At 39.3% G+C, this 14,381-nt stretch overlaps 1 protein-coding gene across 1 annotated transcript; it reads right to left on the reverse strand.

Annotated features, from left to right (window-relative positions):
• Positions 1 to 5,651: 5,651 nt before the first annotated feature.
• On the reverse strand, positions 5,652 to 7,270 carry LOC137950564 (gibberellin 20 oxidase 1-D-like). The gene is made up of 3 exons (XM_068797108.1): positions 6,729 to 7,270; positions 6,304 to 6,625; positions 5,652 to 6,114 (listed from the first exon to the last, which is right to left on the reverse strand). The coding sequence occupies exons 1-3, from the start codon at positions 7,268 to 7,270 to the stop codon at positions 5,848 to 5,850; spliced, it is 1,131 nt and encodes a 376-aa protein (XP_068653209.1). The 3' UTR covers positions 5,652 to 5,847.
• Between the last annotated feature and the right edge of the window lie 7,111 nt (positions 7,271 to 14,381).

A 14,381-nucleotide genomic window follows, 5' to 3' on the forward strand; every position in this document is an offset into this window, starting at 1 on the left:
TGATAGAGAACAAAAGGATAAAACACTTAGAAATTATAAGTTACACCATTATATAAACTTGATTCATCTTCTTCAATGCCAAACACCTTAAAACTCTTATTTTGAAATCCTTAAGAGTACTTGGTGATTTTCAACTAAACTCATGTATGAGACTTTAGCAAATCATTTTAGTTTCAAAATAATTCTCTTCTCTAGGGTTGCTTATAAATTGGGTTTATACTTGGAAGTCTTTATTTTGGTTTGCAAATTGTGCTTGGTCTTTAAAATTAACTATCAAGATTTTTGTTTGAGCTTGTAATTTGAAATCAATCTATCAAGATGCATTGTAAGTGGGCATAAGTGCAAGCAAGAAACCTTGTGCATTCAGTCAAGCAATGTGTAGGCAAGATCGAACCTCAACTTATTTATGTGGGAAAGACTTTGCAATTGTAGTTGAGTTGGTGGAAAATCCCAGGTGTGGATCCCCAAGTCTAGTTAGTTGTTGATAAGTATTTTGTGGCTCTAAGTTGGAGAGGCTAATTGGTCGTTGATAAACTCTATGTGGGTCTTGGCTAGTGTACCTACTTGGTTTTTGAAAAACCCAATGTGAATCTGGGCCTTTGAATTTAGTTGGCTGCAAAAATTTCAAGTGTGGGTCTAGGCCAGAAAGCTTAGTATACTACTATAAATCTCATTGAAGATCAAGACTGGAGAACCCATGCACTTGTGAAAAGTCCCAATTGTAATTTTGAGCTAGTGGATCTAGAGTTCTATAAACCATTTGTGAGGGTGTGATTTGTAAATTGGTTGTTCTAGCTAATTGAGGTGGCGTAATCAAGTCTCTATCTTAGCAACAATGTAATTTGACCCTTGAGATCTTCTAATGTAGTTGCCATAAGTCCACGATTTAGTGGATTTACCTCCTAGGTGCAAACACCTAAGTTTGGGTTGTGAACCACTATACAGAACCTTGTGTTTATCATATGATTTATTACTTTTGCATAGATGTTAAGTTTAAAATCAATAATGCTAATAAAATTCATAAAAAATAAGAACACATATTGGCCAAGCAAAATAAAATTTGTGTGGAATAAACCTATTCACTGTCCCTCACCCAGGTTTGTTCCCCATAGACCCAATAGGTGTAAATAGTTCCTACAATTTTATTTCTTTAGGAAATTAATTTTTAAATCTCAATTGACCGACAATTTGAGGTATCGTTGGTTGAAGGCATTTTTATGATTTTCTCATTAAACAAAAGTATCAAAATAAGTGCAAATTTATGAAAGTCATCTTATGGACTTTAAAATTACATGCACCATAATTCATTAATAAAAATGTTGCATATCACCACTTCATTGAATTTGTAGTAGTTTATATATGTCTTGGTAATTTTGTATAATAGTCATGCGATTTGTTACCTTTCTATTTCTATTGTAATTAGAAACTTATGATTAAGTATTTAAGTAACTGAAATTACATTGTTATAAGACAAAGGTGTTAGATTTAGGATCCCATGATAGATACTCGGCCAAGAGAGTAAGAGAGGAGAGAAGGAAGAAAAAGAAAAGAAGAAAAGAAGAAAAGAAGAAAACGAGAGGAAGAAGGAAGAGAAGAGAGGGACAACAAAGGACATAGATAGAGAGAGAGAGAGAGAGAGAAAAGTGGAAGGACGAATTTGAGAGAGATGAAGGGAGACTTAATGATCTATCCATTGCCTTGAATCTCTATTTATATTTTATGAAGAAACATTACAATGACTACATTAACTCTCAAAAGAAAAAGACATAAGTAGACATATATCATCTTCTCTATTTACACCCTTGTACCTATTGAATATAGGAATGATGAATAATATTGTTATGATTATTATTGATCATGTGTAAACTATTTATAGAATTATACAGAGAGATTGTAGGTGATTAAGACTATAAAATTTGAGTCTATCTCTAATTCAATCAGTAGTTATTATCCCTATCGTTATCTTTATATCTATCACTATATTTATCTCTATCTCTATCATGCCCCTGCAAGATGGAGCTCCGAGAGGAGAGTCCAATCTTGATCTTCAAAAAGAGGAAACTTGGAAGTAGTTTGGACATAGCAGCGATATTGGTAGTGACTAAGTAAAGCTGCATCACTGAAAGCGGTTAGAGCAGACGAAATTGCATCGTCCGGAGGAAGAGTAGCGGCATTGGAGGCGTCTGGGGCGGATGAAATCACATCGTCTGGTGGAATAGCAGTTGCACTGGAGGCGGCTGGTGCAGACGGAATTTCATCGTCAAGTGGCAGAGCAGCAACATTGAAGGCGGCTGGGGTGGACGGAATTTCATCGTCAGATGGATGAGCAGTGACACTGGAGGCGGCTGGTGCGGACGGAATTTCATCGTCAGGTGGCAGAGCAACAACACTGGAAGCAACTGGTGCGGAAGGAATTTCATCATCAAGTGGCAGAGCAGTGGCACTGGAGGTGGTTGGTGCGGACGGAATCGCATCGTCTAGATAGAATGAACAATTTTTTTTAAATAATAAAATACCGCACGTGCGAAAATCACACGTATGAAAGCCCACGTTCAAGTTCACATGTTGCACACGTAAGTGCGTTGGACGGTGCGTCCAATGGGGGGAAATAATTTTCCCCCTTGAACATAGGTCGTCTCTGTTCTGTCGAGACGGGCGGTGGGGGGCGGTCGCCAGGCTGCAGCGGTGTCGATTGATTTAGGCGGTAAATCGGCAATGAGAGAAGAGAGAAGGAAGAGCAGGGGAACCGAGGGTTCTTTGCGGTAACAGTTGGGTGGAGGGGTTGGCGGCAAGGGTGATGACGGCGGCGAGACGGTAGGTGACAAAGGTGGTTATTCCAGCGATAGGAGGAACGACTGGCGACGAGTAAAGAGTCAGTCTGGGGTTCAGATTCGATGGGAGAGGTAGGGGCGCCGACAGGGGCAACAACCCAGGTGGTCGTCGGTGACGGCTTGGGGAAGTTCGAAAATAGAGGGTGGTCGCCCGCAGAGTGAATGGCGACAACAGGTAGCTGAAGATGGACGGCGACGAGGACGTCAGGTGAAACTGCGGCAGTAGAGGCAATAGTGGCAATTGGAGCAGCAGTGACTTCGAGGATTGTCAACTCAATTTTATTTTATTTTTTTAAAAATTCTTCTGTCGAGATTGCACGGAGAAGGGGATGAGAAAATACTAGGTATGGGCTGTAGCTACGGAGACTACTTCCGATAAAGATTTCTAGCAACGACAGTCTGGTTCTGATTAATTGATCGAAAACTCTGATACCATATTGAATATAGGAATGATGAATAATATTGTTGTGATTATTATTGATCATGTGTAAACTATTTATAGAATTATACAGAAAGATTGTAGGTGATTAGGACTCTACAATTTGAGTCTATATCTAATTAAATCACTAGTTATTATCTTTATCATTATCTTTATATCCATCACTATGTTTATCTCTATCTCTACTAGCATCATCCTTATGAAAATGACACTAATTTATACCCTTGATATCTCTTTGAGGTGGGGAAAGTATTTACCTTAATGCCCATTTGAAATGTCTTCAAACAAGAGTTATAATGATTAGGCAAATTGAAAAGAATAATAGGTCTTAAACTCTCATTTCCACGTTCCTTCTATAATTACATTAAACCCTTCTTAATAAGATTCACAAAAGGATTCAAAAATGGAAAAAAATCGAAAGGTATACTTTTCTTAGGATTTATTGGGCTCATACGTATCCATGGAAACCTTTTGAGAAGGGAAAAGACAACAATGCATACATGACTGTGTAACTTATCGATAAGGTTTTGCTACAAGGCAAGCTACTTTCTTAAGGACTAATGTATAAACAGAGCGAAAATGGAAAACCTGCAAGAATGATCACGGATTCACCGAATCAGTGCAAATTTGAATTTTTGGGAGTTATTCAGAATCACAAGAGTGCTTTTAAAGTTCCCAAGGCATGGCCAGGCCTGTTCCTGATACTTGTGAAAGGCCCTACTTACAACCACTGAAGCACCACAGAGCCGCCGGCGAGGCAGCAAGAAGTAAAGAAACCTGTGAAGTACAGTCGACACGGCCAAAGAAAGCAGGTTGGGCATCCCGACCACCCAAGGCACCAATGGAGGGAAGGTGAGAAGATCCGGGACAGAGAAGGTAACAATGGTCCCCATTGGGTATCGGGATCGTCACCTGAATTCAAAGGCGAGGGCGAGGGAAGAGACAAAGGATCGGATCAGCCATCATCATTCTTCGTATATAAAAAAGTGAAAAATCCGAGAGGAAGAGACAAAAGAGAAAAAATTCGACTCTGTTGGTGGGTTTGAAAAGGTGAGTGGAGGAGGGTACCAAGAGAGCTGACCTCACGTATTTTGAAGTGCCTGCTGTTGTTTACCTGCAGCTGGTCCTGGGTGGAGGAAGAAGACGATGGCGATTCCATTTCCGAGGATGAAAGCTACACTCAGGGTGGGGAAAGGCGACAACACCTGCTCTTTTCCCCTCTCGCTATACGCCTTCTCTCCTTGCCCAATCGAAGCCGGGTGGCCATTTGGATTTGGAGTTTCTCAAAGCAGGCGATAGGCATACGGACTACGGAAAAATCAGCGTATGTGGTCCTTCAAGGGCTAGAAGGGCTAAGGATCACACGTGGGTCTAAGGATTATCTATTCCCCCTGTGGGTCCCATTCCTTGACCCCATGTTTTGTCCACCCTCCCGACGGTCTTAAAAACCCTACAGAAAATAAAAGAAAATAAAATAAAATAAAAATTTCATCATTATTATTCAAAAAAATAGTTAATAAAAATAAGCCAAATATCACACATGGGCATTCTTTATTCCCTTTGTGGGTCCGACTACTCGACCTCTAGCCTTCGTTTGGAACTAGAAAAAAAAAAATTTGATCATTATTATTCCAAAAAATAGTTAGTAAAAATAAGATAAAGATGATACCTGGGTATCAAGATTCTCTATTCTCGTTGTGGGTCGTAGTCATCAACCTCATCCCCTCTCTCTCTCTCTCCCTCCCTCACCTTCGGACGACCCCTAGTATCGGTTTGGAACGAGAATTTGATCATTATTATTTCCAAAAATAATTAATAAAAAAAATTAATTATTATCACATTTTTACTAATTATTTTTAGGATTAGTAATAATCAAATTCTCATTTTTTTTCTTTTCTAAGAAATAGACCCCTAAGGTCAAAACAGTAAAATACACATCAATTTGGTTAATTTCACTACCAAGTTGTTACGATAAGACTCGTGTTAGATTCATTAAACGAAATGTCTTTTATGCTTCTTACAGTTAGAAAGTCTTTTACTTTAAACCCGACAATCCAAGGTTTAATCCAGTGGATCCTCGCAATTAATACCAAACAGAGTAAAATTGTTGAAGAAAGCTTGTGGACGGTTCATGTGGGTAGATTGGGCGTTCGTGTTTCTCTTTCTGGAAGAACAGGAATTCTTGAACAGAAGAGGTAGGTATTCTCTGCTTTCTGTAGTGATGGCTTTGGAATTACCCCAAAAACTGACAACCCATGTTCTCCCACTGATTGTGGAATAATTCAGCTTCCGCTAGAAATTAGATTGCGACGCTTCTCGACGCTGGAATCATTTATTGAGGATCTAAATGAGTAGAAATCGAAGATATGGATCCGGTAATTGATGTCCCGTTACTGAGATTAGAAGCAAAAGAATCGACGATCGATGAGGGGAGAAAACATTAGCAATCATAGTAAACCCGCTTGAAAGCTTCTGTACATGACAAGAGGGGGGGAAAATAAAACAAAAATCGAAAGAAGAAGGAGAAGAAGAAGAAGAAAGAAGAAGAAGATGCAATGATCAGAAGTGTCCAAGGTGCTAGTTAGGTTGTTGGGATAAAAGCCATTGAGTGAAGCTTTGGAGTGTTCTTATGTCTGCTCTGTAATGCTTTTGTGTGAACTCCAGTAATGCAGACCATGTGAAATCCGGGTACTTCCTTGGACCATCCCTGACAAGAAGATCCTGTGGGGGCCTCACCACTTTGTCTTCTCTCGGGCATAGGAAGAAGGCTAAGGATATCCTCTCCCTGCTTCCGTTCACCACTGCTCTGTGCAAACAGCTCTTGTATCTCCCGTTTGACAGTGCCTACAATCAAACACCAAAACAAATAAGAACTAATCCTTGAATAACTTCTGTTCTTTTCCGTTTTCCGTTTTCCTTTTTTATCTTTCTGGGTCGACTGTAAATGATCCCTTTTAGTCAAGAGTCGTTGTTGCTTTTCATTGTGAACTATCGTTTTAGTCTAAGAAATGCGATTAAGGAATGGGATAGTACCATGAACGTGTCGCCGATGTTGATGACGAAGGCGTCGGATCTAGGTCTGATTGAGTGCCATTTGTTGTTTGTGAAAACTTCCAGGCCTTCTACTTCGTCTTGATGAAGTATGGTTAGAGAGGTTGGGTCGCAGTGGGGGCCAGTTCCGAGAGTGAGATGAGAATCTTGGCAAGGAGGGTAGTAGTTACATCGCATGATGGAGCTGCTGTCTTCAAAGAAACGCCTATAGTGCGACCGTTCCACTCCCAAGCTGATTGCCAACAGCTCCATTATTACTAGAGAGAGACCTTTCATCGCTTGACAATATCTCTGATAAACCAACCTGCGCGCAGCAGAGGAAGGAAAATGTATTATAACTGTTTTGAGTTTTAATTTCTGCTATGCATGAAATGAAAAGAAAAGAGAAGAAAAACCGTATTCCTTACCCAGGTTGCTCGTAATCTCTTCCCATGACTGAGGTCAAGTAGTCGACCACAATGCTGCTGGAGCCTTCCTCGTGGTAGCGAAGAGAGAGCGTCTCCTTCCATGGCAACTTGGAGGAGAAGCGCTCGATGTGAGCCCCTGCGTAGCCCGACATGCTATCAGCCCTCTTCCTGGCCTTCAACTTGTGCGACAGAGGCAGCTTAAAGAAGTCTTGAACGTGGAGACGAGCGGATTTGATCAGAGCGGGGTCGATCCCATGGTTGATCACTTGGAAGAATCCATGGTTAAGACACGCGTTCCGGACCATCTCGGCGGCATGTTGGGTGGCACCGGGGACCCCCGTGAGGATCCCCTGAAGGTCCACAACCGGCTCATCGAGCTCGCCTATGGTCTGCTCTCTATCTCCCTGTGGCCATACGAACTGTTTCGGTATTCTGGACTGCATCTGCAACGAAGAGGGATCGAAGAAAACAGGAGCGTTTTCTCGGGGGCCCTTGAGGTCCAAGGCGATGGGAGAGAGAAGGGTGGTGGCACTCGAATCCATTGTGGACACACAAGGCTTGAAATAGTTTGGGACGATGATAAAGCTATATATAGGAAGCTGAAACAGAGTGGCAGGGGAAGAAAACAAAAGAGGCGATAAAGAAAAAATATGTAGCAAGGAAGACAACAAAAATATGTGGGGGAATGCTAGTGTGAGAAGTTTTCCCATTGAGAAGAGCGAGATAAGTCTGTGTCTCTTGGCCCACCCTCACATGATACCAACATTGCTCCAAAGCCTTCATTCAACGTGGACCCCTCTTCCCATGCCGATGACATATCTTCTTCATCACCCCCGACGACATCCAACGCCCATTAGTTCATCAATCTCGTTTGGTTTTTTTGCCTGTTGGGACTTGGGATTTCTGGATAAACAAGGCCTGGCCTGATGTCTCTTTGTCAACCGAAAAATCTACAGGAACTCGTTGTGAGGAATTAAGAGCGGCATTTGAGCAAACAGTTGATGGCCGGAGTTGGGGTAGGAGGGCCCATGATATGGGAGCTCGCCGTTATTGATGAACCCAGAACCACCGCAGCACAGGCAAGCGCCGTCTCACGGCATCACAGAGAAAAGAATTTAAAACGACGACAATCAATTAAGTAGAGGAGGAAGGAAGCAGAATCAATTGAGGGGAATGAAGAAGAGAAAGGCCAAAAGGGCCGCCCATTGGGAAGGTCGGAGTGATAGGTAAGGGGAGGGTGGTGGAGAGGCAGCCAAAACAGCAGAAGAGACGAGTAGACGCCCATTTTGATTTTTAACCACAACGGTCATTTTCCCTATAAGCAATAATCCCCATGCAAATCTCTCCAATATCTTCCTTTGTTTTTCATGTCCTCCTACCAATGAGTTTTGCTGGTTTCCAAGGACACCCAAAAAACCCAGTACTTTTTTAAAATGTTTTTCTTTCGGGGTGAGTTTTTAGCCCTCTCCGAATACTTTATTCCTGTTCATGCTCTTATTTGGATTGATGTGAGTGGTCAATTTCCCGTCGATTTTCTATTGGGTCTGTTTTTGTGCATGATTACAAATCCGCCCAAACTTCCACGTGAAATTTTAGATGTTTCTGCAATGGTTTCTCTCTTTCTTTTTCACTTTTTATTCCCTCTCATCAGTTTTTCTTCTTGGTGAGGAGTCCTGGAGAAGCTCCGAGGCCTGCAAACTCTCCCGGAACATGAATATGAAGATGAAGATGAAGACGAAGACGAAGACGAAGACGAAGATGAAGATTTCTGCTTTCCCGTGTGAGAAGCATAAAAGAGAACATGATCGTAAGCAGCAAATTAATGGTTCAAATTCTTCAAAAACAAAAATAAAAATCTTCCCCTGAGGAGCCCCATAATAAAGTTCGCTTTTGGTTTTGTTCTCTGAGAAAGATGAAAAAAAATAAATGGTTGTTTAATCCTCTAATCAACTGCATCAGGAAGCTCGACACTATTCGCTGAAATCCAGTTTTCTTGGCAAGCAAACGACAAAACCAGTAAACGATCATCATTTTTACCCTTTTAATGGAACTAAAAATGCTTTGCCAGTAAGATTCAATTCGATCATACGAAAAAACTGCTCCCGGAGGTGGGAAGCCAATGGCACTACGGCAGCAGAATGTCTATCTTGACACGGAAGAGAATAATCTAAGAGTTGTTCGTAGTCGCCCTTCCCTGTCGTCTCGCGCTTCGTCCAAATTAGGTTGCATTTCCAAACACTCTTCCGCCCTTTCTTGGAGGAGGCAAACCCAACTCCTCCAACGCTCTCTGAAGGGTTATTCCAACTTCCTGCAACAGCCGCGATTTTGATTTCTTTTGTTTTTTCTCCGTCAGACTTGTCGTCTCTTTCATTGGAGCAAATTCGGCCAAATTACAGTCTTTCCGCCCCGAAAACAGGGCAAAGGAGAAGGACAGGCATTATCTACATATATAATTTTCTCATAATAATTAATTTAAATTATTTATTTTATTAAATACCCTTTTTTTTAAAAAATATTTGTCAAAATATTCCTTTTAAATTTATTTTCCTTAAATATTTCTTAATTTCATCATTTAGCTTTCTAATCTAATCAAATATTTAATTAAACTAAGCAAAATATTATTTCAAGGTGTGTCCTATTGCTTGTACCCAATTTTAGAGTGGTGGAGACACATGACTTTGGCTTTATCTTAGTCTTAGTCATTATGTTTATCCACCACTTCAAGTTAGTGCTACAAATATATGTGACCTCATGCATTGAATCCTCCCCCTAGGCCAAATGGGTGCAGTCAATTTTTTGGAAATGGTCACAAGGTAGGCAGGCCTAATACGTTCTTGGTTTGGCTTCCCAACAAGAGGTGACCTGGTGAGCCTAACCATGGTGAACAAGTTCAATGAATATTATAAGCTTCTCTACTCCAAATTTTTTTGGGAAAATCTTCATGACTAAGAATAAGATGAGGAGAGGCCTTGAAAGTTGTTACAAGCTTTAAATATTCATTCTCACATAATGAAGCCAAAGAAATTAATAATAAATAATTAAATAAATTGAATAAAACTAAAAAAAAATATGTGGGACCCATTGATTCGAATGAAGGGTATTCGAGGTCAAAATTTTAATTGGAGTAATTAAATTAAAATGAAAAAAAAAAGACTGGGACTTGGATGGATGTAATTTGTGTGTTGGGTATGTTAAGTAAGGGTGGGGTCCCCTTAGTTTTGGAGGCTTTGATGATAAAAGGGAATTGAAAAGAGAGTTTTGTCACCCTCTCCTAAGAGTGGGTCCACCGTGCTCAAAATAGCCAGGAAGAGGAGGAGATAACAGATACGGGAAGACAAGGGAGAAGAAGGGAGGATACAAATCAGGGTCATAAGCAGTCCAAAAGAGAGAAGAGACAGACAAGTTCACGTGGAGAGGTGGAGAGGTGGTGGCTTAGCCAAGATAGATATTATGCCTTTCATAGGACAGTTCCTTTCAGCTCTCGGGGGGGTACTCCTACACTCCAAACTATTCTCTGGTGTAGAGTACTTTGTCTATTTATACCGTGACATCGGACAAGGTGACCATGTACTGAAATTTTCAGTATTCACTTGGAATAAAAAAACGTTCCTGAAGCTGACATTAGTGTCTTGGAACGAGACCATATCTGAGAGCTGAAAAACACTTGTAAGGCTTTTGTTTGGTTGCAAAGATGAATCAAATGAAAAGATACTCAATAAGAAAAAAAGAAAATAATAATTTCTTGTTTAAGTTTCTTTCCTGTTGGTAAGTGTTTTCTTTTTTCCGATTGTAAAAAGTTATTTTCGCCGGCTTTTCTTCTTCAATTTGCTTAATTTTGTCTCATATGGAGATGGATGCTAGAAAGCTTCGATTCTATGTTGAGTTGCGAAAGACTCGTAAGCTCCTTGCTTAGTTGTAGAGATTATAGAGGAGCTGAAAAAATATTACTTGTATAATATTTTTTCTCTGTCTCTCTTTCTCTAGGTCTGTACACTTGATAAACTGGAAGCAATTTGAATTCAAATTATGTAAAAAACTTTTCCTTCCTTTTCTTTTAATATCGGTTGTCATAGGTATAATACACCATAAGGGTGTGTTTGTGTCAATAGAAAAGTGTAGGAAATAATGTCATAGGAATTTTTTTTAGCATTAGTGCCATTTTTGGGGACAGAAAAGTTTTCCTCTTGATTCTTCTTGGTTCCTCTTACCTTTAAGAAATGTTAAAAATGCTACATAAACGAGCTTCTTATAGGAAACTATAAGAAAAATAAATCACGAAGCACTAAAACGGTTCTTGATCCCTTACCTCTTACTTTCAACCTTGTTTTCTACTGTAAATACAAACACCACAACTAATTTATCCATTGTTTTCTATGACGACACAAATGCAAGAAAACCCGGTTAAAAGATATTTTTTTTCTAATAAGAAAAATAGTTTAAATAAAAAATAATTTTCTCGTCATTTGTGTTTTCCAAAGTGAAAAAAAATCATGAAATGCAATACAATTCATTTGTTGTTATATTGTAGAAATAGGGTTTGGGTATGATTTTATGATTGTGTTTGAGCAAGTCAACTGATGCTACAAATCAAATAAATTTGATTTTTATTTGATTCTTGGTAGCCATGAATTGATATGTCATCCATCTTGATTTGGATTATCACTTAACAGTTGCCCTCTTAGACATAAACTGCTAAACAAACTCTATTATTTTGATGGTATTGGTTCCTTTTCTCAAAGATTATACAGATTTGATGAAATCTCTATTCTTTGAAAAAAATGGCTTTTCAAATCACTAAAGTATATTGACATGAGAAAGAAGCAAGCCAAGGTTTTCAAGCTTCCATTTTCATTGAAAAAGATGTAAAAAAACCCATGAAAATTCACATAGTACTTACTACAAATGACAAACCTTACTAGTGCAAATAATTAATCTCTTACTAGTTATTGTCGTGGCATCACATGAACAACTTGCACTTCAATTCATAATTTGATGTAAGAGTTGATTTGACAATAAAAATAGACATAAAGTAGTAATAGGATATGCTCTTACTTGTTCCCCTTTTAATCAAAATGGATCTTAATTGTTTCTTCCTTGTTTCAATTAAGACAAGCAATTGTGGGTTTTTCCTTTGTTGTCTCCCTACTTCCTTTGTTGTCTCCTTATCCAGGGAAAAAGACAATAATCTTGGAAAGCCTCCCAAATGAGAGGTAGGGGAAGGCCTTTCTTTTTCTATTGTCTCACTTTCCAGGTAAAATGGGAGACACACAAGGAAGAGGGAAAGCCGCTTCCCATCTGGTTTTCCTTCCATGCAGAACAGACACTGAAAGGGGGTTGACGTGAAGGGAAAAAGGCCAGGAGATTTAGAACTCTTCTCCTTCTTTTGCCAATGCATGAGCTTGGAAGAGGAGGAGAAGCAGCTTCTTATTTCCAACTGCTTCATCAGTTATTGCCATTGACAAAGAAGCAGCTTCTGCAAACAGACTCGCCGCTTCAAAGACTGATCTTCTTTTTACTTTTTTTTTTGCTTTTCCCTTCTCCTGAAACGTCTCGGATAAGAGTGTTAGGTATGTGACAGATAATCGCAGAGGCGTCTACCTTAATTTATCACCACTAAACACCAAAGTGAGGGGAAAAAACAAGGAGAGAGCGACACAAGCTGTGTTTCTTCTGCGGCAGGGGTGAGGGGAACAGAGAAAAGCGTAGAGTGGATTGTTGTCCTGGGAACACAAAGCAGAGGCCTTGTGTCTCAAGTGCGAAGCCTGGAGGCATCATATGTTAATGTTTATCGTAAGGACGACACGATCCTTAAAGGCTTCAGACAACTACACGCAGATTGTTCATTTTCGTTAACCTGAATGTATCACATGTCGACAGTTAATACCCACTGGCCATCTTCACCAACTATGCATCTCACTGATTAGACAGCTCAAATCTCAAATAATAGATCGTTTTACTTCCAGATACGACGAGCCAGCCTTTTTCCTTCACGTTTTGCTAGATATGTTAATCAATAATAAGTTTGATGTATACGTTGTTTCAGTTCCTTAATTGATATTGTAAATTAAAGTAGATCGGCGAAGAGCGAGGTAACGGCGAAGGGGAGTGGGCAAGGTGGACGGAATCGAAAGTGAATCGTCCAGGTGGTTCAGCTTGGGAGAGTGTGGCAGAGTGTGAGTTATAGTTGGAGAAGCAGAGGAAGCGAATTTTTTTTTCGGAGGATGGCAGATATAGAAGATCGATTTGCGCTGATACAATGTTAGATATTGAACTAAACCACATTTTTACAATTGAGTAAGTGAGGTATTTATATAATTTAGAATAGAGAAATAAGCTTTACATGATAAGATAAAACACAATATGGGATAAATCCAATGAGATCTTATCTGATAACTGAAGCGATTATGCTTATCCTTTATCAAGCTTTACCTGTTATTATCTATTTACAACTAATTAGGGAAGAAATAAAGAAAGGGCAGCTTACATTTCATAGATTGGACCAGGTTGACGTTTAAAACAATTTAAAAAGTATTATGACGTTTAATACAATTTAAAAAGTATTAACATGGTTGAATTGGGATAGGACCATGCTGCTTTGTGGAATAGAGTTAACAAGACGCACAAGAAAGAATAAAAAAGTGAAGATCAAATTGCAAATGAATGTGAAGACAAGCAAAATGGATTACATGATTCAAAAGTGTGAAACAGAGAGCAACAACATAGTTTCAAAAGAATAAGTTTTCCAATGTATTCTACTCTCAAATGGAGGCTATTTATCGATATAATTACAACCTAAAATTAGGTCCAAATAAGATCCTAAAATCAGGGAAACAAATCGTTTCCTAAAATTACAGTAACAAATTTACAGCTCATAATTTTACATCTCATAATTTTACATCTCATTGCACACACTCACCCTCAAGTTGGTGCATAGATGTCGATAACGCCCAACTTGTCAATTATATCATGAAATACCTTCCCTAATACTGCCTTCGTGAGCATATCGGCCAAGCGACTCTCGGATTGAATAAAAGAAAATTATATAATCTTTGCATTGAGGTTCTCCTTGATGAAATGACGATCAACTTTATGTTGAACATGATTTTTTGCAATTTCGATGACTACCTTATTATCATAGTGGAGATTCATAGGTTCATCATATTCAATCCCTAAGTCCCTCACTATATTCCTTATCTATAACAATTCACATACATCATGAGTCATGCCTCAAAATTCAGTTTCAACACTTGATCTTGATACTACCTTCTGTTTTTTGCTTTTCCAAATGATAAGATTATCTTCCACAAAAGTAAAGTAACGAGCCATGGATCTTCTAGTTGTCTGATCACCTACCCAATCAGAATCTGTGTATCCTTCAATGTTAGAGATACCTTCTTTTGAGAATAATAAACCTTTTCTTGGAGCACTCTTTAAGTATCTCGAGATCCGATTGATCGCTTCCATATGTTCTTCACTTGGTGCATGCATGAACTGACTTACAACGCTCACCGCATATGCTACATCTGGTCTTGTATGTGATAGGTAGATTAATCTTCCAAGTAATCGCTTATAATGCCCCTTGCCTGCTGGGGTTTGATTTGGGAGAATTCCGAGCTTATGATTCATTTCTATGGGTGTCTCTACTAGTTTACA

Source organism: Aristolochia californica, unplaced genomic scaffold (assembly GCF_029961685.1).
Source record: "Aristolochia californica isolate CCGP_79_NKW_82.1479 unplaced genomic scaffold, dmAriCali1.0.hap1 SCAF_14, whole genome shotgun sequence".
NCBI lineage: Eukaryota > Viridiplantae > Streptophyta > Magnoliopsida > Piperales > Aristolochiaceae > Aristolochia > Aristolochia californica.